The 27,985-nt window shown below is 34.0% G+C and overlaps 1 protein-coding gene and 2 long non-coding RNA genes across 4 annotated transcripts; 2 read left to right on the forward strand and 1 right to left on the reverse strand.

Annotated features, from left to right (window-relative positions):
• Positions 1-2,357: 2,357 nt before the first annotated feature.
• On the reverse strand, positions 2,358-5,673 carry LOC112941054 (uncharacterized). The gene is made up of 2 exons (XR_003245919.2): positions 4,465-5,673; positions 2,358-3,118 (listed from the first exon to the last, which is right to left on the reverse strand). It is a non-coding gene; the product is annotated as an uncharacterized lncRNA (long non-coding RNA).
• A 100-nt stretch (positions 5,674-5,773) lies between these two features.
• LOC138347816 (uncharacterized) lies at positions 5,774-7,036 on the forward strand. The gene is made up of 3 exons (XR_011220381.1): positions 5,774-5,834; positions 6,502-6,616; positions 6,691-7,036. It is a non-coding gene; the product is annotated as an uncharacterized lncRNA (long non-coding RNA).
• Positions 7,037-16,506: 9,470 nt separating this feature from the next.
• On the forward strand, positions 16,507-27,102 carry LOC101248459 (nicotinate phosphoribosyltransferase). 2 transcript variants are annotated; one of them, NM_001347155.1, is made up of 15 exons: positions 16,635-17,032; positions 17,804-17,951; positions 18,804-18,923; positions 19,059-19,193; positions 19,278-19,339; positions 19,952-20,027; positions 21,681-21,782; positions 22,962-23,078; positions 23,393-23,451; positions 24,315-24,489; positions 25,135-25,269; positions 25,378-25,476; positions 25,609-25,717; positions 26,447-26,559; positions 26,671-27,102. In NM_001347155.1, the coding sequence occupies exons 1-15, from the start codon at positions 16,860-16,862 to the stop codon at positions 26,746-26,748; spliced, it is 1,701 nt and encodes a 566-aa protein (NP_001334084.1). In that variant the 5' UTR covers positions 16,635-16,859; the 3' UTR covers positions 26,749-27,102. The 2 variants fall into 2 exon arrangements, with proteins under 2 accessions (XP_010317798.1, NP_001334084.1); XM_010319496.4 differs by lacking the exon at positions 22,962-23,078 and having other exon boundaries at positions 16,507-17,032; positions 26,671-26,979.
• Positions 27,103-27,985: the final 883 nt, after the last annotated feature.

A 27,985-nucleotide genomic window follows, 5' to 3' on the forward strand; every position in this document is an offset into this window, starting at 1 on the left:
AAACAATATCAAATCAAAATAAATCATATCATTTCAACAAGGAAAATTTCAAAACTCCAATTATCACACATAAAGCTCAAAACACTTCATCATGAGGTATTATCCTTCTCACAACACACATGAGCTCAACATACATTACATGAGTCAATTAGCACAAAGTTCAACTTAACAACATGCTACATATCATTTCATAAAGACTTGGCATATAAAAATGCACAATATAACTCAAATAAACCAAAAAGACAAAATTCAAGTTTTAGAGGTACTACTTCAATACTATCACCTGCAAAGCTCGACATCAAACATTAGTATCGATGATGAAGTAAAGAATAAAAGTAAGGGTTACAAAAAAATATATAATAGTAAAAATTAAGAATGACTAAGTTTTGAAAAATTGATTAACCTTATGACTTAAGCAAAAATCGACTTTTCAAATTAACAGAGTCGCCACTTAATTTTTTAGTAAAATCAAGAAAACTTATAATTATTTTTTCAAAAGATTAAAACGGATAAAATCAGGTGAAAAGGGGTTCGAAGTTCAAATGTACATTCTGAGAAGGTGTTAGGTCATTGGAATGTCCGCTAACTCGCGGTTGATCGGCAATCTGACTAAAAATGACTTTGACTTAAACTTTCAAACTTTGACCCAATAAAGTTCATTTTTAAATTATTTTTTTACTTACTATTATTATTTTCTAAATAATTTATTTAGGGAAAGAAGGAGATCATTTAAAAAGGGTAGTGACCTAAAAAGGTTGATAAAATAAATCTAAGTAACTCGTACAAAATAAATATTTATTTATTTTCAATATAAAGAAAATGGCAATCTTGGGAATTCAATTAAATTAAACCATGAAATGAACAAAGTTAGTTAAAATAATACAAAAAAGAGTTAAAAGGAAGAGAGTATTAAATTTCGGCCTTGGTCCCAAATATTTATTGGGAAAATTTTCAAAATTGTCAATATTTTGAAATTTAATAGGACTCATACTTTCAATATTTAGTAAAAATATCAAAAAAAAATTGTTAAAACAGAAAGGAGAAATTAAGGGGAGAGAAAAATATTAAAAAGAAACAATTGTTAAAAGTCTTATCGGTTACAGAAATTCAAAAATAAAGAATTAATTGACAATTCATCAAAATACAACAACTTCCATCTCTTTCTTCTTCTTTCACAATGTTCTAAAAAACACGTCTATCATCATTGTTCTAAAAATTCAATATTCAATTTTCTTAATTTTTTTTTTGTTTCTAAACATGCTTATTTACCATACATTATCATATTTGAAGCAATGTGTTCTACTATGGCATCATTTTAACGTTATGAAATTATAATTTATCTTTATAAACGTCTGAAATTTTATGAAGTTATTTGGCTATCATGTTAAGGTTATGAATTTTACGTTTCTCCATTTAAGAAATTTTTCAATATTCAAAATATAACTCTCATGTATTTATGGTATAGGTATTAATCCATCTTACATATGTATTTTATTTTGCTTACCTCCAATATCACTTTGTATACCAAATAGTTTGTATTTAAATTTGATTTTGTATTCGTCCTAACGTATACCATAAAGTTTGTATTTAGATTTGATTTCGTATTCGTCCTAATGTATACCATATAGTTTTGTATTTATATTTTGATTTCTTATTCATTCTCAACTATAAATAGCCAAAATACAGTTTATTTATGTATTCATTATATGTGTATTCATCCTTATTGCATCAGTCAAATGGTTTTGTATTTTATTTTCCTCATTATATGTTTATACCAACTAGTTTATCTTTGATTTCGTATTCATTCACAACTTTAAATAATCAAAATGCAGGTTTGTACTTAAGATTATCACTTTGTAAAAAAAAATTGACTACAAACTACAGAACATTCAAAATACTCTCAAACACTTTTGCGAAGCAACTCAATACCTAAATGCTAATGTAGATTCTACTAAATTTGAAATATAAAAACAAATAATAAAAAAAGATCGACAAAAATTATTTTAAATACTAAAACTCTGAAATACATAAATATTTGATGAGTATTATAACAAATTCACATATAAAATTTTAAAAAAATGACGGAAAATCCTCAATACATACAATCCAAAAATTCAACATAATGTGTGATTTTGAAACCAAAATCTCGCAAAATAAATGTTGAATTAAATAACTTTATTAATTGAGAGTTTTGATTAATTGATAGATCTGAACAAATTGTTAAGAACTTGAATAATTAGTTCTTCTTCAACAATGAGAGAGAATAATAGTGAAAAGTTGATGAAAGAGACAAAAAAATTGAAAAGTAAAAGATGAAAAATAAATTTGATAGTATTGAAGTATATGAAGAAGGTAAATTGATAATGGATGTAGAATTTAATTCAAAATTGGACTCTTTTGAGAAATAAAATTTCATTACAAATCACTTTCTAAATTATTGATATTTTCAATAATCATTTTAAAATGTAGATATTTTTACTAACTAAGTTATGTATTCCGACTACTTTGCTAATTTTTCTATATTTATACTGTGTCCTAAATCTAAAGTGACCCAAAAATGGATCTTGCCCCATTTTCAACCTATTGGGCTTGTTGGAATTCCCTTTGGACCTGTGGCCCTATTTTTTTTAAAAAAGTTGTGTATATGCTTTGTGTATACCACTGTGTACAGGCCCTATTCTGTTCTTTTATTTTGTATATTGGACTGTATTCTCGAAAAACATATCCTAGTTGAGCCCCTCAAGTACCTGTATATTTTTTTTGACCTGTGTATCTTGTATACATTGTATACCAGTGTAAACTGCTGTATATGATCTGTATCCAGCCTGTTTTGGACTTTCCGAAACCTGTATTTTTGTTTGAATTTTATGATTCCACCTTCATCATCCTTAATTCCGCATTTGACCTGCATATCGATATTTCACGAAGTATACCAGTGTATACAACATATATACAACTGGCATACCACCTTTCCCTTGGGTCTTTGAGACTTAGAAAAATGCAGCTCCCAACCTTATATTGCCTTCACTTTGCTTATTATTAATTCCGGCAAACTACTGGTCCTAACAACAAAATGGAGAATTTATGGCTCGACTCGGAATGCGGCAAATAAAGAAGTCTGTGAAGACCCAAAACAGATTCACATAAAAAAAAAAAAAAAGATGAGGATTAGTACTCAAATAAAACATCTTAAACCGCAACTCCAAATGTAAGCAAATTTCATTAATTTTAAAAAAATAAATCAATTAAACATATTCCAAGCAAAGTAAACCCATCAATTTGAAGTTGAATGAATTAGAAAATGGTGGACAAATTATTTTTACAAATAAAGGATCACTTGAGTACTCAAATACAACATTTTAAACCGAAACTCCAAATGAAAGCAATTTTCATCAATTTTAAAAACAATATATATAGTGACCGAGGGAAACCAATTAAACAGATTCCAAGCAAAGTAAACCCATCAATTTGAAGTTGAATGGATTATCAAATGGTGGACAAAATATTTTTACAAATAAAGGGTCACTTGATTAGCAAATGGACATGTTGGATTAAATATGATGCCTCTGTATGGCAATTTGACAGTAAAAGGCAAACAAGAGTAAAAGAAAAAATAGAAACAGAAACTAGTGATGTATACTACCTTATGAATTTAAATAGACAAAATCAAAACGATGAATAAATGTTGTCACAATATTGTAGATAGCAAACAAGGTAATCAATATGTAAGCATGATAGAAAGAACTTGAAATAAAACGAAGTCATGAACTTAGACAAAACAAAATTTTATAGGAGGCTCTTAGAGAAAAAGGAAGAGGACAAGATACACAAGCTGCTATTCACTAAAACATGACAATTCTCACAATCTACTAGAACTAGTTAATGGTAGGCATGTGACTCATGGAAATCTCATATGGTAAAGAAAAACACACTCAACCAATACCAAATAATAGATATGCTAAATAAGAAAACGAACCCGCTCATGGTATCCTTCGAACCGGCCATAACCTGGAGGGGTGACAGAAATCACTTAAGGCATGACAAGCTAACCTAAATAATCTAGTGACAAATATAAAAGAAACAGCACTTGGAAAATCTTGGGAAAAAGAAGAGACTGCCATAATGTTTCCTAAGAAAAATCAAAGATAGACATGTTGAAGAATAAAACAAAGTGAACAACATCTTGACGATTAACAAGCGAATAACATGAACTTTAAAGCAAGCATGACAGCCATGAGTTTAGGAAGAACACAGTCAGCAATATAAACTCGAACGAATATCAAACTATCTTGAATACGAAAATAAACAACCAATAAATTATCGAGCAAGCTCCACTACTAGTTGAAACCAACAACGAGTTGAAGCAAACATTCGAGATTTTCGCACTTCTATATCTCTAAGCAGTCCAAGATCAAATAGTCATCACATCACAATAAAAGAGAGCTAAATCAAAATGAGTTTCACCTTTGCGAGGGCAGACAAACTGACACAAAAGACGAGCTTGGAGACGATTCTTCCACAACACGAGTTCGAATCTCAAGCGGCTGACCACGAATAAAGAAAATGTATAAAATTTCTTTAGATTAAGTGTGACTGTTCCAAAGAAATCCCACATTTTTCTTGACTCTAAATTTTCCAGATTTCTTCCTCTATTTTTTCTAACCTCTATCACTATCCTCTCGCTATAACAAATAAGAATAGGGGGCTATTTATAGGAGAAGAACTAGGTTAAAATTTGAGGGGTGAAACGGGAGGGACCTTGGGGTGAATTCAAAAGTTGAAATTTGAATTCCCCTCTAGCAGACAAGGCTATTAATGGAATGGTACGATTCTTGTGCCATTGTTTAACGAAAAAAGTGTTATAACTGTCCGATTACGCGCAAGGACGAGGGAGCAAAGAGATGGGGACACATGGACAATTCTTGAATGGTTCTTGTACGGAGATGAACACGTTGAGAGGAGAGGACGACTCGACTTATGTTGAATCGATTTGTGGCTGGGTTGGACGAGTTTTTGGATTGTTGGACTGAGTTTCGTTTAATTTTTTTGGGGAGTGAAGAAGAAAAAGAAACACACATGAGTTGGGTCGGATCATATGGGAGAATTGGGCTGGGAGTTGAGTTATTTGAGCGGGCTGGGAATGGTTTCTTTTTTGGCAAAAAAAAAGAAGAGAAAATTGTATAAAATAGCAAATTAATAACCTAAATTAAATGAAATAGCTAGAGTTTGATTTAATTGTGCTCCATAGCAAACGTTGGCAAAAATTTGTCAGGCCTCTCTCTCCCAGAAGTCTCGCTCGCTACTCTCCCATTCTCGCCTCTCTCGCTCTATACATAGAAGTGTATAATTTCTGTTTCTGTTTTGGATTAATTACCTGAATATACAACTTAAGTTTACATATTCTCCATATTTCCCTTATTTTTTTAAAAAATACTAAAATCCCTATTTTTTAATAAGTCTAATTTAACAGATACATTATTAAATTAGAATCCTAATAAATACTAACCAATTAAATCTTATCCCTAATTTTACTCTTTATTTTCCCCAAATAAAGAACCCATTTACACCACTTCCAAAATTAATGCGTCAATTTCTCAACGGTTCATCTTCTCAATTTTGAAAATCAAAATTTGTGCTCTCCATCCGTCAGTCTTCGTCTAATCTGTCCGCCATTTTTGTCTACTTTGTCAGCCTTTGAAAATCAAAATTGTGCTCTCCGTCCGTCCGTCTTCGTCTAATCTGTCCGCCATTTTTTTCTACTCTGTCCGCCTTAAAAAATCAAATCACCAATTTCGTCTACTCTGTCCGCCATTTTCGTCCAATATTCTTGAAAGGTATTGTGTTCTTCTTCGATTCACTCTTTTCATTCTTCTATTTTTCTAATATTTCATGGATCATCTGTCATTTAGTATTGAGATTACTCAAATAATCACTTCAAACTCTAAACAAATCTATATTTTTGAAGATCCGAAATTGGTTGAAAACAAGTCTAAGAGCTTGCATAATTGGTTTGCATTGTGTTGTTACAATTATGTATCAAGCACAATTTATGTTTCATGTATCATGTTAAAGTTTGTCGTTTATATAAAGTATCAAGTAGACAGATTTATAACTATAGTTACACGTATGTATCAAGTACAACTTTGCATTTTTTGTATCATGTTAGTATCAAGTAGACAGACTTATAACTGTAGTTACACTTATGTATCAAGTACAACTTTGCATTTTTTGTATCATGTTAGGCTATAAAGTGTCTGTTAAGTATCATTTTGACTGACGTATAATATGTTGTTAGAATTATGTATCAAGTTTATTTTTGCATTTTATGTATCATATTAACAACTTTGCATTTTTTGTATCATGTTAGTATCAAGTAGACAGACTTATAATTGTAGTTACCTTTATGTATCAAGTACAACTTTGCATTTTTTGTATCATGTTAGGCTATAAAGTGTCTGTTAAGTATCATTTTGACTGACTAATGATATGTTGTTAGAACAGATTGGGCAGCATTGGATGCATATAAAGACAAGAAAACTGGAGAACTTTTGGGTCCACAACATTCGTTTAATGTGGAGTTTGCTCAAGACAACATGCAACAAATAAGTGATAGCCTGTGAGTATTGTTTATTATTTTATTTTATTTTTTGTATCTATTCATCCTTATAATTATTCTTATTGTTTTTGTAGTGATTGCGGACTATTCGTAGTTGTATATGCAGAATTCTGAGTGACAAAATCAACATGTCATGTAATAGTTTTAAGAGTAGCTATCTTCGCAAAAGATATGCGATTCTTTTATTGAAGTATGGTCTCGACAAGATGAATGCTGGATATGTTAGCAACAGTGATGACCCTTCAAGAATGAAGAATGTATTAAACCCATCATCTGAAGATGAAATTGTTAATGTAGGTTAGTTAGTTTTCAATGTTTGATTTTTTTTTGTTTTTTGGAGTTAAACAAGATGTTTGAAGTATTTATTAACATAACAACACATATTGTTAAATTATGAAAGTGTTTTGATTTTTAAAATTATTTATTCTATTACTTTAATTTTATTTTTATTACCGTTATGAATTCAGGAATTATGTATACTGTTATTGGGACATGAATGTCATTATTGTATCAAAACTATAATAATAATTACATTAATGTAATTATTGTCATAAAAAACACTTATTATATATACGTAAATATATTGTATGATACAAAAAAAGAAAATTATATACGTAATTATATTTTGTATATGATACATGAAATATCAAAATATAGAATATCACAAACAGTGATACTAGTTATTACACTAGATACACGCCAATTTTTTTTAAAAAAAAATTAATATCTTTTGTACAAATAAGATATATTCAGTACTATGATTTATATATATTACGAACAATTATTTGTCCTTCAAAATATGAATTTTTTTTAAGTATCTACACACATGATACTATATTACTAAATTAAATTAAATTAGAACTGACAATAATTTGGGTGAAATATCCGCAATTAATATTGATTAAAGTAAGTTTGAACAAAGATTATAAAATAAAGTATTTGATATATAAATATAAGATAAAATTTAAATAGTGTTTAACAAAAAAAAAAGAATTAGTCTGCCAAAAAAAAGGGAAGATCACTAATGAAAAATTATAATTTAATTTAGAGTTTTATATTGGATAAAACTGATTTTGAAACACACAAGTTAATGCTTTTTTTTTATGGGATTAATAACTGTAGCATATTAAAAGTAGGAATTAATTCAAATTTCAGTTTTTAATCCCCCAAATCACTCAACAAACGGATAAAATAGCATAATATAGAATGTATTCGACTGTTTTATTATGTATCAGAAACTTCTTAAAAATAAGAGATTTTTTGTAAATTGAAAAAAAGTAGGGATAGAAGGTAATTTATGTTTTACACTATGTGATTTACATAATTTTTACTTCTTTTTTGGCAAAAAAAAAGGGAAAATTGTATAAAATAGCAAACTAATAACCTAAATTAAATGAAATAGCTAGAGTTTGATTTAATTGTGCTCCATAGCAAACGTTGGCAAAAATTTGCCAGGCGTCTCTCCCAGAAGTCTCGCTCGCCACTCTCCCATTCTCGCCTCTCTCGCTTTATACACAGAAGTGTATAATTTCTGTTTCTGTTTTGTATAAAGCGAGAGAAAATTGTATATACACATGCAAAAATATATATCTTCGTGTTATACACTTAATTATATAATTTACAAACATTTTACTTCAAATATTGCAGAGAAAAAAGCCAAAGAATTATACAATTGTGAATTATACAATTGCAGTGAAATACAATTTTTTCTAGCTTTATACAAGAGAAGTGTATATATTGTGTTTCTGTTTTTGTATAAAGCGAGAAAAACATATATCTTCTTGCTATACACTTATAATTATGCAATATACATACATTTTAATTCGATTCAACTGTATGCAAAGCTAATTATACAATTGCAGCGAAATAGGCCAGCGAATTATACACTTTTATATGTATAGCGAATTATACAGTTTTTATGTTTGCTATGGAGCGCAATTATGCAAAGTTTGCTATATTATACAAATATGATTTTTTTTGTTTGCTATATGTGAAAGTTGCCCAAAAAGAATTGGGATGGAAACAATAAAGACCAAAAACTTTTGATTTCTAAATGGGTTTAAGGATTTCACTAATAACTAAATAATATGAATAAATATAAATTAATTAATCAGCTTCTTAATCTTAACAAAATAAAATAATGATTTTAATTATAAACTAATTAACTTAAAATATAAGTTATTATTTAAACAACACTAGTTGTCTAAATAATATTTTACTAGAACTAAAATCTTTTGAAAATATGTTAATTATATACATAATATGTAAATACATATATCATCTAAAAATAATAAAAAGTGACAACTAATTAAAATAAACTTGAAAAATACTTTAAAGTTTATAAAAATAATTATTCAAAATAGTTTGGGAATTAAGAAACTCGATGATTGATTTATATTGTGAAGGGTCAAAATTGGGTGTCAACATCCACAACCACCCATATGGAATCATATGACTTTTGAGTCCGAGGTAAACCCACTACAAAGTCCATATTGATGTCTTCCCACTTCCAAGTAGGAATTTGGATCTCTTGTAGTAAGCCACCCAGCTTTTGATCTTCGGCCTTTACTTGTTGGCAATTTGGACATTTAGCGACAAACTCCTCTATGTTCCTCTTCAAACCTTCCCACCAATATATTTTCCTTAGGTCATGGTACATTTTTGTCGAACCCGGATGAATGGAGTAGCTGGACCCATGGGCTTCTTCTAGGATCCGATCCCTCAACCCATCTACATCGGGAACACACAATCTCCCTTGGTACCTTAACACACAATCCCCCCAAGGAGAATGACTCATTTAACTTGTCGTGAACCGATTCTTTCAACTCCATTGATGGTTGATGAAGGTGTTGTTTGGACTTCACCTCAACCACCAATATTAACTCAGAGTTATGATGGACTATAGCACCCCCATTTGGAGAACCTTCCAGCCTCACCCCCAACCTAGCCAACCTATGAACTTCCCTCGCTAGGTCCTTCTTGACTTCGTCAATGTGGGATACACTACTCATAGTCATACGACTTAGGGCATCCGCAACCACATTAGCCTTGCCGGGGTAATAGAGGACACTTACGTCATAATCTTTCAACAACTCTAACCACATCCTTTGCAGGAGGTTCAACTCTTTTTGGGTAAACACATATTGGAGACTCTTATAGTCAGTAAAGACATCAACATGAACCCCATACAAATAATGCCTCCAAATTTTAAAAGCAAACACCACGGCCGCTAACTCAAGGTCATGAGTGTGATAGTTTCGCTCATGTACCTTAAGTTTCCTAGAGGCATAGCTATCACTTTCCCGTGTTGCATAAGCACACACCCCAAACCTACTCGGGATGCATCAGAATACACAACAATCCCCTTTGTACCCTCCGATAAAGTCAACATCGGAGCGGAAGTGAGCCTTTCTTTCAATAATTGGAAAATTTTCTCACACGCCTCCAACCACTCAAATTTCTTACTCTTTTGGGTCAAAGTAGTCAAAGGAAATGCAATGGACACAAAACCATCCATGAACCTCCGATAATAACCTGCTAGACCCAAAAACTCCTAATATCTGTTGGATTCAATGGTCTAGGTCAATTCTTCACCGCCTCCGTTTTCCTTAAGTCTACCTCAACTCCTTCACTATAGATGATGTGCCCAAGAAATGTCACCAACCTCAACCAAAACTCACACTTTATATATTTTGCAAACAATTAATGTTCTTTAAGGGTTTGCAGTACCACCCTCAAATGACCCATGTGATCATACTCATTCTTCGAATATACCAAGATTTCGTCAATGAAGACAATGACAAATGAGTCTAGGTAATTTCGAAACACCCTATTCATTAGGTCCATAAATGCCGTCGGAGCATTAGTGAGACCAAAAGACATTACCAAGAACTCATAGTGACCATACCTAGTCCGAAAGACCGTCTTTGGTGCATACTCACCTCTCACCCTAAGTTAGTGATACCTCGACCTCAAGTCAATCTTAGAAAAGTAGCTTGCCCCTTGTAGTTGATCAAACAAGTTGTCAATCCGAGGGAGAGGATACTTGTTGTTGATTGTGACCTTATTAAGTTTGCGGTAATCAATACACTTTCTCAAGGACCCATCATTCTTCTTCACAAACAAAACCGGAGCGCCCCATAGAGAAATACTAGGTCTTATGAAACCCTTGTCTAGTAAATCTTTAAGTTGAGACTTCAACTCTTTCTATTCGGTTGGAGCCATCCGATGAGGAGGAATTGAAATGGGATTTGTATCTGGTAGCAAATCAATGCCAAATCAATTTCCCGTTAAGGAGGAATACCGAGAATTTCACTAGGAAAAACCTCTGGAAATTCACTCACTACGGGGACCGACTCAATGGGAGGAATTTCGGAGTACAAATCTTGGACTCTTATAATATGGTATAGACAACCTTTAGAGATCATTCTGCATGCTTTTAGACAAGAGATTATACGACCTCTAGGAATAGAATTTCCCCCCTTCCACTCTACAACTGGTTCATTTGGAAAGTTAAACTTCACGACTCTTGTCCTACAATCAATAGAAGCAAAGCAAGCATGCAACCAATACATACCCAATATAACATCAAAATCAAGCATATCGAGTTCTACTAGATCAACATAAGAAACTTTATTAGGCAACATTATTGGACAATTTCTATACACCCTTTTTGCAACAACCGACTCACCCACCGGAGTAGACACTATAAAAGGTTCATGCAAAATATTGGGTAAAATATCAATAATTTTACCTACTAGAGGAGTAACAAAGGATAAAGTAGACTCGGGATCAAGTAAGTCATATACATCAATAGAGAAGACTTCCAACATACCGGTCACTGCGTCGGGAGAAGTCTCTCGCTCACCCTAGAGCGGAGATCATAGAATTGGTTCTTCTTTGGTGCCTCATTAGAACCACTTGCTTAAGCTTGACCACTACCCTTGTCTTGACTCTTCAAGTTTTAACAATCTCTCATCTTGTGACCACTTTTGCCACAACTAAAGCAATTAACCGTCCCCTTAAGGCAATCACCATAGTGCTTCTTGCCACACTTTCCATAAGTTGGCTTCTCATTTAGTGAATTAGTACCTTTTCCCTTCTTGATAGGGTTAGACACCCTATCATCACTAGCTTTTGGGAACTTGGAAGGGACTTGAGTTGAAACCCGCTTCTTAAATCTAGACTTGTCTTGTATTTCAAGCTTATTCTTTGAAGAACCTCCATCAAAAGATCTTGCTCTCTTAGAATCTCTGCTCTTTCTCTTAGCCCTTGCCTCCCCAACCCTTTTGGCATACATCATTAAATGGGAAACGTTCATGTTGTCATGTAGCATGGCCAAATGGCACTCCTCTTATAAGTCCTCCGACACCGCCGTCACAAAGCGACTCATTTCATCTCTTGGATCGAAAACCAATGAAGGAGCATATTTCGACAACTTAGTGAACTCCAATGAGTATTCGTGAACACTCCTTCCTCCTTGGCGAAAATTGATGAACTCCACCACTTTTTTTCCCTCATCTCCCTAGGAAAGAACCAATCTAGAAAATCCTTCTTAAAGATCTCCCAAGTCAAAGGACCACCCCTCAATGGCCTATTATCTATCCATTGCACATACCATGCTTGTGCAACGTCCTTGAATCGATAGGTGGCCAACTCGACCTTCTCACTTGTGGACAAACACCTAGACAAAAGTGTCTTATAGACTTTATCAATGAATTCTTGGGGGTCTTTATCAACCTTAGACTCGTATACAGTAGGAGGATTCATCCGAATGAAATTTCTTAGACGGGAAGCCATAGTAGTGACTTATTGTTGAGGACGGGGTACAAACTCACGGTTGGCTTGGGCCGTCATAGCTTGGGCTTGTCAGTGAAGGCTTGAGCCAATTGAATTAGGTCAACCCTTATATATCCATCCGTCAATGGTGGAGGATTGACTGGAGCTTGGTCAACATTAGTGTCTTCTTCAAGTGGAGGAACTTGCTCACTACAGGGAGAAGCTCCCACATTGGAAATTTCCTTTTCAAGTCTTCGAGTCGCATTCCTTCGAGTGTTCATGCTTCCTATAAGCACAACAATATGATTACATGCAAAAACAGACCATAAGTATACTCTGTCGGCATGATACAGGATTTCCAAGAAAGAGAGTGATTCTTAGGCATCACATAGGTCCATATTCATAAGTGTGACGCACTTCACAATTATGAATAACCTACATAAATGTGGTAAAGAGAGAGACATACTCAACGATATTCAACCTGATGCTATTATACAAAGTTTGTCACATCCGAATTTACCCCCTAGACGTAACCGGCATCGTTCATCCTCTTTGAGGACTAAAACTAGCCGCTTAGTCTCATGTCATTACATTCTTAGGTTGAAAATGCAAAAAAAATTAAAAATTCCATTACATCTACTTGGAGTTTTACGTAGACCTCTACATACACATAATATGTAGTCGTATTGAGTATACATAGACCCTTCGTATTTATATAGCCTTCTATTTTTATTGTACATACATACATATAAGATAGAAAGATTGTCTCATCTCATACCATCTAAACGATTATCACAATATGGGCATAACCCTATATCAAATGTAAAGAAGCCATATATAGGCGTATACAAGTCGTACACAATGAAAGTGGAATGAACATAAAAGTCATAGAAAAACAAAGGAACTCGTAGACAAGATATTGACATCGCCCTCAGAAAGTGAGGACCTACCCACTTGGATGATCGAGAATATCCAAGCCTTCTTCAAGTCGTCCCGAATGAGCGTTTAAGAACAAGAACCTAAAATGTTAAAAAAAGGAAATAAAATGGGGTTAGTACTCCACATGTACTAAGTATGAGACCTTATACACATATAAAAGCAAACCATGCTAAAAAGGGACATTTAGTCAAAACATGTCATTTTACCCCTTTTAAAAGTTTAATGCAAAATCAAGCATTTCATACCAACCAACCAAACATTCTTACTAACTCAAACAAGTAATATGTATCTCAACATACTTGAACCCATGATTTACTGCAACCCTATCATCAAGGAATAACATCACAAGTATCAATAAGAGTCAACTATATCATAATAAGCAAGACAACTACTCATGAATCCTTATTAAGTCAACAAGTTCAATGACCAAGAAAAGCCCCATAATCTTACCAAATCAAGTAGTCTCAACAAGAAACCATAACCAATGTCCAACTTCAAATAATATAACATTTAGATATACATTTCATCGTAATTTAACAATATAACCAATACATACTCATAAGTGAACTAATCAACATGTAGTATCAACAATGTGCAAAGTTCATCATGTACATAGCATATATCATCATAATATAAACATATATAAAAACATCCTCCTAAGACTCTCCTCAAGGCTAACCAGTGCAATGCTTAGGTAGAGTCACATACCCCTACCTAGACTAAGCTAGACCCCTTAGGTTATCCAAGTTAGAGTTCAAATCCTTTAATTCATTTTACCTTTTGGGAACATTTTGCCGTAACTGACATAGACCACATAAGCTAGTGTGGGATCCGGTGTCATAAAATCCTACACCGAAAGAAGGCGGACTACTTGCCAAGATAGTACCGAAACATGAAACATAGCAACTACGTGGATCCACTAGCTAGTATTCCTATAGGGGCAACATAGTTCAAGAACTAGCAGATATAGTTGAGACCCTCTTTATGCGCCATGCATTATAGTCTCCAATCTCAAGAGTAACGTAGTGTTCCTACATTCCCTATGTGGGAAGGGACACTCCTTAATCTAGTTCACTCGGTGCTAAGCTAGAGTCACTTTTTGAAATGTCTTTAAGCCTTTATTATCAATCATAGCTTAGTTTAGGTCATAGGGTCTACCCCTTGTATAATCATCATCATCAAATAGCTCAATAAGAATTGGATGAGTATAGTCCTTTCATCACAATTTATATAAATGAGGTTAACACATTAGCATTTCATAGCATATCAAGGCACATTGATAGTTATCACCATCCCTATATCACATACACCTTAAAACATTTATATGTTCAAAATCATAATTCAATAATCAATATAATAACAATACTAGAAGAGTCACTACGCCATAATTCAATACCAAATCAATGCTTAAAACAAAGTTACTTTGGCCAATTTCTATAACCTACATTACTTCTCAAGATTTGCATGAAATACAACAATTAATTTTAATTTGTTAATGATTGGTGTAACAACATCATCTAATAGTGATTTAACCCTTAATCAAACCAATTGAATCAATCACAACCTAATTTACATCAAGCTCAAACTAGGGTTAAGGGTTAAGGATCATAATCTTTAGTTTGAGCCAAACCATCACAATTGATCATAATCAAGTTAAGTTACATGTTAAGATATCCATTATATCCTAAATAAATCATAAACAACTCAGTTCACAATATCAATTTCGTGATTCGATGAAACCGACATAAAAACTCAACTTTTGAGAACTATTTTGAAGGAACCCTTTGAGGAAAGAGTGTCAAAGGTGAATTAGATCCCATACCTTAACGTTTTTGATGAAGATTTGATGGTGAATTCGTCCTTTTCCATCCCCCAAAACCTCCCCCTTGCTTGTCTTCAATGGTGGTTTCCAATAGAGAGAGAAAGAAGAGAGAAGGAAGAGAGTTTAATTTGTGAGTTGTGTTTAGATTAACGAGGGTTGGGGTATTTATATTGGGGCTTAATCAAATTAATTAGACTCCCTTAAACCCCTAACTAACTACCTAACCCCTTAATTAATTAAATGAGACTAACTTAAAATGTGCAGAAAATTCAAGACCCTCACAGATGGAACCCCGTCGACGGGTCGTCTTTGAGTCGACGGACTAGCCCCGCTCCATGCTGCACATCCGTAGGTAAGTTCAGAGACTTGTGCAGGCGAGGGCTTCCTCAAATTGGCTAAGTGTGGGATGACGGTGGTATCGACGCCCCGTCAGTCCACACACGGACCGTAGCCTGTCCCATCGATGCCAATTGCCTAGGCAGTGTTGCCTCAACCTTCAAGGTTCCTCCTCAAGGGCCCTTGGTTGGTCCTTGGGGAGTCGTACCTGATGTTTCGACCATGAAACAACTTAAACACCTATTAGCTATCCTTTCACCACTTTTCATAAATTTTCGGCTCCTAAAAGCTAGTCAAATAGGATAAGGCACGTTAATACCCCTTTGAACCAACTTTTGGACGTTCTTGGACGTTTTGGTTCTTAAACTTCCGAAATGACCTGAATTCATTAAAATAGGTCTTAAACAGTGCTTAGACTCCATGACACCTATGTTAGGCTCTAAGATTCGTGTTGGATTTTCAAAGTGTTACAGATTGTGTATACTAGCAAAGAAAAAACTAGAAAACATGAACGTCCGAGTGGGTGGGTGCCTGGCTGGGTCTTCGGCAAAGAAGAAAATGGGGAGAATTTTTTTTTTTATTTTTGGGGGGGGGGGGGGCTGAAAACAAATTTAATTTAATTTTTCTTAATGTATTTTTTTAATTGTTATTATGGGCCCAAGGCCACATGTCTTCTTCTAATTAGCTACCATGCCATGTCATCGCGAGTGAATGACACACAATTTATCTTTTTAGTTGATGGTAACAAATGTTCCATAGGTATTTTTTTTACTAATAAAGGTGTTCAATTGCAACAAACGTAAAATAAGGTGTCCAAGTAAAATATATGGATACTTTAAGTGGCTACGGATAATTTAAGCCTTATATAAATAACATATTATACCAAATAAAATTTTATATATATATATATATATATACACACACACACTAAAACAATTTAAATAGATAAATAGAAAAAGTGTAAAGCTTATATCCACTTATTTAAGTCTAGATCCACCTCTTTCGTCCAAACTCCAAAATAACCCAAACAGTAAGTGTTTGTATTTGGAAACTTAAAAAAAACCAAAAAAATAAAATTAAAAAAATAAAAAAATAAAAAAATAAAAAAAAAATAAATACTTTTATCAAACAGCTAGGCCTCCCATCTTCCGCTTCCACTGTTTTCTGCATGCTGTAATATACCAAGGCCAGCAGGGAAGAAACTGGCAGGCACCGGCACCGGCACCGGCACCGGCAGGGAAGTGTTTGTGAATCAGAAACTCAGTCGTTAGATTCAGAGTAATAATAATAATAATTCTTCACTTAGTATTAAACGGGAAAGGAATTGTTGTTATCGTGTTCAATTCCATCAATAGAATTACAATAATCATGGCGTCTGCAGTGGTAGCTAACGGGAAGAAGAAATTAGAACAAAGAGGGCCTAAAATTGGGGTTATTAGTGGTCCGACTAATCCAATGGTGACGCCTCTTTTAACAGATCTTTATCAATTTACTATGGCTTATGCTTATTGGAAAGCTGGAAAACACAATGAACGAGCTGTGTGAGTACCTGCATATTATTGATTTTCTATCAATTTGTCATGCATTTGATGTGTTTGATATAATGTGCAAATACTAAAATTATTCATTTTGGGAGTTGATAGAGTCTAGAATTGCGATTGATCATTTTCTTCATTGTTGATAGATTATGAATTAATATGATCAATTGGTAAGTATCAACTTGTGGAGATCTCTAACTGTTTAATCATCTGATCAAATGCCTTATTGAAAAAAGCAAAATGGTTAAGCGAAGGGACACATTTAGTTATTAAGTTTATATATGTATGCCTTCTGACGGTTATACATGTGTTGGCTGAAAACTATACTTAAACATGGTTAAAAAATATTTTTTTTTATGTATATATAGTAGAGGTTGAACTCCTTTTGGCTTCATGGCTTTTAGTCATTCATATTTTGAACCTGAACCTGTTTAATGAAAAATATTGGCTCCACCATTGCTTGTCGACATGTGAGTATAATTTATGGACCTAATATGTGGAAGTGTTTGGAGAAATGGCAGGTGTTAAGATTTGAGCTCAAGATATCCGATTGCTCTACCATGTTTAGTTGATGAACCAACTCATCGTTATAGTTTTTAGTGGGACATACTTATTTTTATGTTGATCAGTTCAATTTCAAGAGGGACATCATTAATTTGTTTATTTTTAGTTTACAACAGTAATATTCTTTTTCAGTTGTTGAGAAAATGTTTGTTCATCTAAAATCCAAGTGACCCACTAAATGACTTGTCTTTATTTGGTTGAATATTTCAGGTTTGACTTGTACTTCCGTAAGAATCCATTTGGTGGTGAATATACAATATTTGCTGGGTTAGAAGAATGCATAAAGCTTATTGCTCATTACAAATTAACTGAAGAAGAGATAGCTTTTATCAGAAAATCATTGCCCCCATCGTGTGAGGTAGATTAATTATTGTCAAAGTAAATAAACAGCTGTAATGTGTGTAAAAGCTATATTTGACGAGAGATAGAAATCTGCTTTTATCTTTTTGTCCTTTTAGGGTTATTCATTGTTTTCTTATTGTTATTATATTATATGTCATTATAGGAAACTTGTGCATGAATTCTGGAGGATTGATGTTTTCTTGTTTCGTGATACCTTAGTGAAATATGATCATGAGCAAAATCTGGGTAATTAATGAGATTATGTAAGCATGAGTGGTTATGAGTGAACTGGTGGCTTATTTCTAGTCGTTACTTTTATTCCAGATGTTGCTTTGTCAACATATCAAAGTGTATCTAGATAATTTTGGCAAAAGCTGTCGTCATATAATTTATTTATCTTGAATTTGGCATATGTTCTTTTGCTGCTATGGATTTTTGGTTAACATAAAGGAAAGTATCTAACCGCGCATCTTCTTTGAGAATTTTTTTTCCTGCTCTCTTGAACATACCATCTCATTCTGTTGAGAAAATCAGGCAGTGTTTCAATATCTCGTCTTCTAGTTGTTTGTGCCTTGATATTACCTTTTCATGTACGCTTGAAGAATTGTTTGACATACTTAGGGCTCTTTCAGTTGGGGAAAGGGTTATCCCGGGATTGTTATATCACCCTCAATGTGGGATAAAATAACACGACAATCCCGTGATAACTAATCTCAGGATAAGTCATCCCCTGATTTAATACCAACCAAACATGAGATAAACTCATCCTATAATTAATCCCGGGATTAATTATCCCTTATCCCTATTGACAAATGAGCCCTTACAGTTTGAAGTGCTAGAGTTAAGCATCTTCAAATGGACTTTGTAGGATGCCTTCTATAACTACCTTCGAGGAATTGACTGTTCAGATGTTGAGATATTTTCTATACCTGAAGGTTCAGTTGTCTTTCCCAAGGTGCCGCTAATGAGGATTGAAGGGTCAATTGCTGTGAGTATCAACTAAACTATCCTTTTATTCATGCTTGCATGTGAAAGATGCATTGTTCTCAGTATTGATGCTTCATGCATTTTCTGAAACTTCTGTTCAATTGTCACATCTGGTAATTGCCTTTGAATCTCGAAGGTGGTTCAACTACTAGAAACTGCACTTGTCAATCTCATAAACTATGCATCGCTAGTCACTACTAATGCAGCAAGACATCGTTTTGTTGCGGGAAAGTCCAAGCTGCTGCTGGAATTTGGGCTTCGAAGAGCACAGGTTTCTCATCTTTCTTTCCAATAACTTCAAATTGGAAGGTCTGTCTTACAAATGATTCCGTGATCTTTGCTTCTTCATGAGTAGGGTCCAGATGGTGGTATATCAGCTTCGAAATATTGCTACATGGGAGGATTTGATGCAACAAGGTGATCCCATACACAATTTATCCTGTTATAATCTGTTTCCATGAATTAGTGCCATTATCAATTCCTCTTTCTAAATGAGATGCAGTTTTTAATTTCATTTGGACATCCTTTTTATTTTGAAATAAAATAAAAGTTTAAGACTCTTGAACAAGTAGTTCGCAGATAGTCACCAACAACAACTACGCCTCAAATGTGTTTTCTTTTCAAGTGCTTTAAAATTCCAAAATTTTCTTTTATGAGTAAAAGATGTTCTCTCTTCTAGAAACAGAATTGTACCTTTTCTGAAAGGATCAGTACACTGGAAGGTCATGGAATTTGACCTTAAAATGGAGAAGATTACATAAAGTTAAACGCTAGAGTAGGTTCTCGATACGGATAGTTGACATCAATTGAGATTATTTGAACATTTTATTTACTTTGAATTTCTTTTCCTTTTGCTTTCCAGATGGATGAGCTTTGGTCAATAAGATGAATATGCATTTCTTGATAAGCAACTTTTAACTTCTCGGATTGTTTTTTACTGTTGCATTTGCTGAAACATAATGTTTAATTTTTTACCATATCAATCTAGCCATGAGGATCATATCTCTCTTCAAAAACTTTATTTGGCAGCAATGTGGCAGCTGGGAAGTTATTTGGGATCCCGCTCCGTGGAACACATTCCCATGCCTTCGTTAGCTCATTTATGGTAGGTGGAACCTTGCAACAACTTTTCCTTCTGTGTAATATAAGTCCGACTTTTGGTATAAGTGTTTCTAAAGTTTGTTTGTCCCACAGAATTCACAATGATCTTTGGTTACATACTTGGGATGTTCAAGGATCATAACTCAAAGGTGTCTTAGAATTATCAAGAAACAGAGGGGATGTTTGGTAGGGTGTATAAAAGAACAGTACTGAATAGGGTGTAATACATGTATTATTTTCTCTAATACCTCCCTACCAAACAACCCCTATGGGGTCAATTTGTTGCTGATTTGATTTATGTGTGTATTACTAATACAAGGATTAGTTATGCAAGTATAGTAATACAAGGATTAATATAATGCATTTATTAGTTATCAAAACATTCCCATGTATGGTTGGCTTCAATGTTTCAAATTATTTTTTCGTAAGAACACATTATCCTCTAGTTTCTGGAAAATTAACCTCCCTATCAAGGATTAGGTCATTTTCCAAAACTCTTTCATGCCATTTTCAACTGATGGTTTCCACCCCACCCCTGCGAAAGTTGATTAATATTTTCTACTTACTATCCAAACACTAGAAAATCCAAACACACCCTAAATCTTCTAATTTCATCTTTTTACATAAAATCTAATGTGCTTTGATTCAAGATCGAAATTAATTATTATATTACTGTTATTGTTATTTTGGTAGGTGCAGATCATCATTTAGATCTTTTAAGTGTTTATTTAGATGCACACATACCATTTTTCCTTTAACACATCATCTCATGATGATAGAAATAAGCCCAATTTGGATATTGGAAAAGATGGTTTCTGGCTGCTAAGGAAATGTATATTTCATAAACTACGTAATAGAGGCTTGGGATTGAGTTTTAATTGATTTTCACTTGAACTGTTTAATAGAACTATTGATTGTTGGAAAGGGCTGTCAAACAAAGATTTTCATTTGCAGAAATTATAATTGAAAAGGTAGAACAGACGTGTCTTCTTGTAGGTCCTTGTATGCGTAAGTGCATATATTCATGTTAATATGTGATTGCTTGGAGAACAAGTATACTTAGTGAAATATACTTGCACTTGACAATTTTACTCATGGATACTTGTGACAATGAGATAAGCAAAACATCTTTCTATAGGTTGAAGTAAAATCCACTTTATGTGAGTTCGAAATTCCGACTTATGTGTTTCTTGTTCTCCATAAATTAAAAAGCAATATTCACTAGCTTTGACACTTCTTATTAAGTGAGTGGCAGTGGTGGAGTGAGGAATTTAAACAAGTGAATTCAAAAAAGAAAGAAAAATTGTGCCAAAGAGATTCAATAACTTATGCATATACAAAAAAAAAATCATGTTTGCCCTACTTACGTAGTACTATGTTGACCCCCTTATACCCCTCTGCGTCCGCCCCTGGTGATTTGTTAGGGTTAACTAGTAAGGCCTGGTCTTTAGCATGGTTTCTAATTTATAGGTTTAGTTTTTTCTATTGATTGGTTATGTCTCGTTCATCTTGTTAATACTGAAGATAAACACAATGGTTATATAAGGACTATCTAGATTAAAATTGGTCTCTAGATGCTCAAGACTTCGGATTCTATGCTCACTGTCTTTCCTTGGATCAAGTTATCTGCTATCTGATTTGATCTAATATTATGCAGAGCCTAGATGAGATCACTGAGAGATCACTTAAACACCTTGATAGTCCCAAGGTTTGTAAGGATTTTGTTTGTGTAGTGAAGACGTGGCTTACTAAATTAAAGGTATTATTTCACCCTTCTAATTAAACTGCTGTGTCCTTGTTGGCTTATTATTGTCTACTTCAATCTCCAGCCATCAGATTTTGTTCTAAATTATCCATTTAGTTCTGAGTTGCACTTTGAGCATGTTTTTTGTCCCATACTTTCAGTATCCTTTATGTTTTTGCTTCACCTTTTCATTTCTCCTAATTTTACTCGGGGGCTTCTAATTTTCTAGTATGACCACACAAAATTTGATTAATCTAAGAAGTGTTGGAGGTTTATTCAATTCAGGTGGTTGTCCGGATGTAAATGCTTATCAGTCTTTACCTGTGTAAGCCGATTCCATAAGGGTAATAGGTTATCTTATGTTTGGACCTAGTCACGAGTGAATTCACCTTAACTTAAGTGGTAGCTTGAAGTGGCTGGCAGCTCGGTGGATAAGTGGCCAACTGCTTACTTGTGATCCCAAGGTGTCTGAATTTGAGCTGGTTTATTCCAAATACCCTTTCAAGCGGCTGTACAGTCAGTGGTAGCATATCATTCTAGATCATGCCCGTTCATCATCATTCTCCATTTGATTTACCTACTCTTGAAACAAATTAGGTGTCAGAATAAATAACAAAGATCCCTACATATTACATAGGAGTTGATTACGTGGAAACATTTTTTATTTATTGCAGACTCAGCTTTTTTTCTTTAATAATCATTGTAACTGGAACAGCTTGTGGGTCTCAACTTATTCCAGGGATACCGGCCACCTCCCACTTTGTACCAAGCAACTCCATCTACCAAGGCTAGGAGATAGGAAGAAATCACCTAGTGTTTCTGTCTCTGCTGGGATTTGAACATGACACCTCGTGGTTCTCACCCACTTCATTGACCACTAAGTCACACCCTTGGGAGCTTTATTGCAAACTTATCTTGGACTCCCATAATATAAAGCTGAAAGCTGAAAAAAAAAGATATTCTATCATCTGGCTGTTAGTTCCTGCAGATATCTTTATATAATTGAAGGGACTGCCTAATTTTTCCTGTAGTCCTTCCCTCTATTAGAGATTGCAAACAATTGATTCTTAATCAAAATTGAGCAACTCTTAAATCTTGATAATTTTCAAATTTTAAGTGATGAAGGTGGCTGATGCTTCTTCTCTTCCATTTTGAACTTGGATATCATTGTTATGACGACTGTGCTATCTTTAGCGGTCACGCTTATTAGGTGGAATTTTCAGTGAGACAAACCAAAGTGAATTAGCAGCTTTCGCCTTATATGGGCTCGCCTTTCCTGGAGGCTTTTTGGCCCTTGTTGATACTTATGATGTAAGTGCAATTTTAGATACTTCTGCGACTGCTTTATTTCGTTTTTGGGTTACTTGACCTTTTTATATATAAACTATGCATGTGTAGTTGAAAGAGAAAAAATTCTTCGTAATTTGCATTAATATCCTAAAATAATGAAATCTACTTTGAAAGAGAAGGAAATAATCATGGTATCCACAATCCTGTTATCAGATCAGGCATAATCTTCAGCTTGCAGGATTTTAGTATCATGGTGTATTTCTACTCTGTTCTGATAATCTGCTCTGGCACATACATACTTTCTTATTGACCATCTATAACTTGTACTTTAACAGGTCATGAGAAGTGGTGTTCCAAATTTTTGCGCAGTAGCTCTTGCACTTAATGATTTGGGGTAAGTGCTTCCCTGACAAGTTCTAATTTGAGTCATCTACTTCGTATGATGCTTATTAGATTAAAAAGTGCGCTGTTGAATATTTGGTGATATATTGAACCTATGGAAAAGAGATGCCAACTGGAATTCCTAGTGCTTTTTTGTTAATCTGATCTTCTCAAGCTTTGTAGTGTTTATGTTTTCCTTTTTGTGTTATCTCCCATTTATGAACTAGCTAAGAAATGGGCAGAATAGAAGAGAAAGATCCATATAAGCGATAGCTACTAGTTGAGGATAAGCTTAAGACTCGTATGCAACTTTTATAACTTGTAGCATCGTGTATATATATATATATATATAATTGAACTTATTTTAACTTTTATTTATTCATTATGATATGAGCTTAAATAACGAAATACGGATACATATAGACGACCCCAACTTATTTAGGACCGAGTCGTAGTTGTTGTTGTTTCCTGTATTTGTCTAGAAAGAGGTCTCACTGAAATCTGATATTGTAGAATCCCTGCCTCCCACACCCAAAAGGAAAAGGAAAAAAAAAAACGAAGGAAAATAAATAGCTGAAAAAACAAAAAGTAGTTGAGAATAGATATCCAAGGCATCTTTCCGTTGAGCACATTGTGTTCCTGTTATGGAAAATTATCCACTTTTTTTGGTCGACAGAGCACAGTTTTTTTTCTTAATATAGCATGATTACCTTCTTTTACTGTCCAAATTTGTAGTTCTCTCCTCTAAGGATTTATTATTTTAGTTGAAACCGTCATTTGTTTGACCAAGTCTGTTTCTACTTGATGTGTTTTTACTGTAGTTATTGGAATACATCCATGCCTTCTATATTTTTCGTTTTTATGTTATATTTTCAGGTACAGAGCAGTTGGCATTAGATTAGATTCTGGTGATCTTGCTTATCAGTCATGCGAAGCCAGAAAATTCTTTCAAACTATTGAAGAAGAGTTTGGAGTGCCTGGTTTTGGAAAGATGAACATCACAGCTAGCAATGATCTTAATGAGGAAACATTGGATGCGCTAAAGAAACAGGTTAGAGCACCAGGAATCCAACACACGCGTAACATGCCGAATCCTGTCCTATGTCATCGACCTCTATAATGTCTCCCATTGCCAAGAAAGTTTTCTTCTATAGCTGTCTTCTTGTGCTTCACTTTGTTATAACCTAGTCCAGCTTCATTATTTCCATTTGTTTAACTATGCACGCTTGTGTGTGTATATATATATATATATATATATATATCAGTAGTTCTCATCAATATCCTCATGTTGCTTATAATTTTATAGAGACCCTCCTGAAAATGTCAAATATTTCTCCAATGTGGTGACTTTGAGATCTCTTCGTCTAAATTTTGGAAGTAAACTGAGCTAAATATTATGTTACAAGCAAACCATTAAGTAATGAGAATATATGGCGGTTCAAGTCAGTTTTTGCACTCAAGAATTGACCAGGAAAAAAGGATGCAAGAATACAACAGTAAAATATGCTAATAAAATTTAGTTCTTTGCATTACCTCCTAGTGTATATTCATTGTTTTAAAATTCTGAGGCATGAGTATACCCTTCCGACCGAAATTCTTGAGTCTATAGCTTGAATTTCATGCATTTGTTGTATGCACTGCCTTCCGTTGTTTTCCCTTGATTGAAAGGTTGATATTTGACTTAATTCCTAAACAGGGACACGAGGTTGATTCTTTTGGTATTGGAACACATTTGGTTACCTGTTACGCACAGCCTGCTCTAGGTGTTGTTTTCAAGTTGGTTGAGATAAATAATCAACCTAGGATCAAGCTTTCTGAAGATGTTACAAAGGTTTGTTGATGCTATGCTCTCTTCTCTTGGCATTTCAGATCCAATATGGATTTCATTCTATTTCCTCTTTATCCCATGATATGGACGTTCGTTCTGTTTCCTTTCTAGGTCTCCATTCCATGTAAAAAACGGTGTTTCAGATTGTATGGGAAGGAAGGCTACCCCCTTGTTGACATAATGACTGGTGAAAATGAGCCACCTCCTAAGGTACTTTGATTTTATTTTATTTTATCAGTACATCTTTAGGCATTTTATCAAGCTTGTTATATCTAGTTCTTAAGTGGCGTTCCATATGATTTATCTGGTTGTATATAAATGGATAACAATTTCCATTGACAGGTAGGTGAACGAATTTTGTGCCGTCATCCGTTTAGTGAATCTAAAAGGGCATATGTTGTTCCCCAACGTGTTGAGGAGCTTTTAAAGTGTTTTTGGCCAGGAAGTTCAGGTGAGACTTGTTATCTTTCGAGTTATATTAATTTTTAAGCTGGAAAATGTTTTTTTTAAAGAATGTGACCTTATAGTCTTGGAATTCCTAAATACATATTGGGCTGTTTTAGCTACGTTTTGTGAGTTGCAAGTTATTGCCAAGTGACTAGGACTTCAAACTGCTGCATTTTGCTTTCATGAAGACATTCTTCAATCATCTTTTATGGAGGTTGAGGCATTAAAAACAACCAAGCCATTTAAATTTTGTTTTTTTTTTCTAGTCTGGGGGGAGGTTAAGGTTAACAATTTAGATAAAGAAAATTAGATTGTGCAATTTTTTCCTCGTCTCGTTTCCACAATCAGAAACAAGAAAAACAGTTGTTGAAATGTAAAAATTCTGTAGCACTTGTTGGCACAAAGTCTACTTCAGGGACAGATACACCTTGCCCCTACCGATGTCATGTGAAACCAGTTCGTATATATATATAATATATAAGCAAAATGAGTGATATTGGGTATAAATATATAACAAATGAGACCACTTCCCATTATAGTGATCTTAATTACTTCTTCACTTCTATGCAAAATTGTGGAGTGTTCACACTGCTTGCATAAAATTCTGTATACACCACTAAAATGATATGTGAGTGAAAATGGTCATGAATCTATGCCTCCAAATCAACTGCTTTTGCAACAATTTATCCAATATTGGAAAAAAAATTGATGTTGGTTCTTATCGTTTCTCAAGAAAAAATACGAGAAGATCTGCCTCCATTGAAGGAGATAAGGGAACGGTGTATTGAACAACTGGAGCAGATGCGGCCAGATCACATGAGAAGACTGAACCCAACACCATACAAGGTATACTGATGAGAAATCTAATATTCGATTTTTAGTGTTTCTTCACATGTATGTATATGCTCAGCATCTCCAATGAACTTTGTTGGTTTTGCTTGATTTTTTTCTGAGCAGGTTAGCGTGAGCGCAAAGTTGTATGATTTCATCCATTTCCTCTGGCTCAACGAAGCCCCGGTTGGGGAGTTGCAATGATCGATCAAATGAAGGAATAGAATCTTAGGAAGATTCTTTTAGCGCAGCTTAGTTGGTTCGAAAAGGATCTTCTAATAACATGTACATTTTTTTTCCTTTTATTTTCTTTTTTCTGGGCAGTGGAGCATCTAAGATATCTTGGATGTCTATTATGAATAGAATAAAAACCAGGTTTCCCCCCTTAGTTTTCAGTTATAAATAAGAAGAGAAATAAAGTATTTGAAATATAAAGTAGATGTAGTCTATGTTGTCTTGAGCCTGATGATATATGCGATCGAGGTATCTACATGAGCCCTGATATTGTGAGGAGCTCTAATAAAATAAAAATAAAAATGGGATTGTTCATAGGGAAAAGAGAAAAAACTTCTTATTTTTCTTGAAGTATATTCATGATTCATAGATCTTTTACCAATCTTCTTTATAATGAAGGAAAATCCCTTTATTTATAGGGAAAACCTTACTTGATCTCCAAGTAGGATTCCTAACCATATCGTACAAGGACTCCACATAATTAGACATTTACTATAATACAAATTATTTATAACACTCCCCTTGAATGTCGGTAGATTATGTGCCTCGTTAAAACCTTACTAGATAAAACCCAGTAGGAAACGACGCAAAGGAGGCTCGAGGGCTTGTTAAGGAAGGCGGCAAGGGCCGACGAAGGGTGGAAAACGAAAGGCGTTTTCTGGTCCCCCCTGAGCCGGGGGATGCTTGTGGAGGGAGGGGGGTTAAAATCTAGTGAAGGAAAAAGAGTACACATATCTAATAATATGCATTATGGATGCCTCATTAAAAACCTTACAAGGAAAACCCAGTGGGACAAAACCTTGTGAGGAAAAAAGTACATCGCGTATTAACTCCCCCTAATGACAACATAAATTCAGAGACTAGAATCTTCGTTTTTCAATCTTGTGCACCATCTTCTTGAAAGTTGTAGTTGCTAGAGACTTGGTGAATAAATCAACAATAATATTACTTAAACAGATCTCTTGCATGTTGATATCACCATTCTTGGGAGTTTATGAGTGTAGATAAACCTTAACGAAATATGCTTTATTCTATTTACTTTTATAAATCTTCCCTTCAGGGTCAAAGATTTTTGGAAGATTCTTACGTCAACTTCTTTAAGCAAATAATCTATTGCCAAGAGTTTCAACTCTATTCATCAACTTGCATAATAATACTTGTATATGCTCTACGCATTTTGAATCTATTTAATCCTTATGAGGATGAT

This window comes from Solanum lycopersicum, chromosome 3 (genome assembly GCF_036512215.1).
Source record: "Solanum lycopersicum chromosome 3, SLM_r2.1".
Lineage (NCBI taxonomy): Eukaryota > Viridiplantae > Streptophyta > Magnoliopsida > Solanales > Solanaceae > Solanum > Solanum lycopersicum.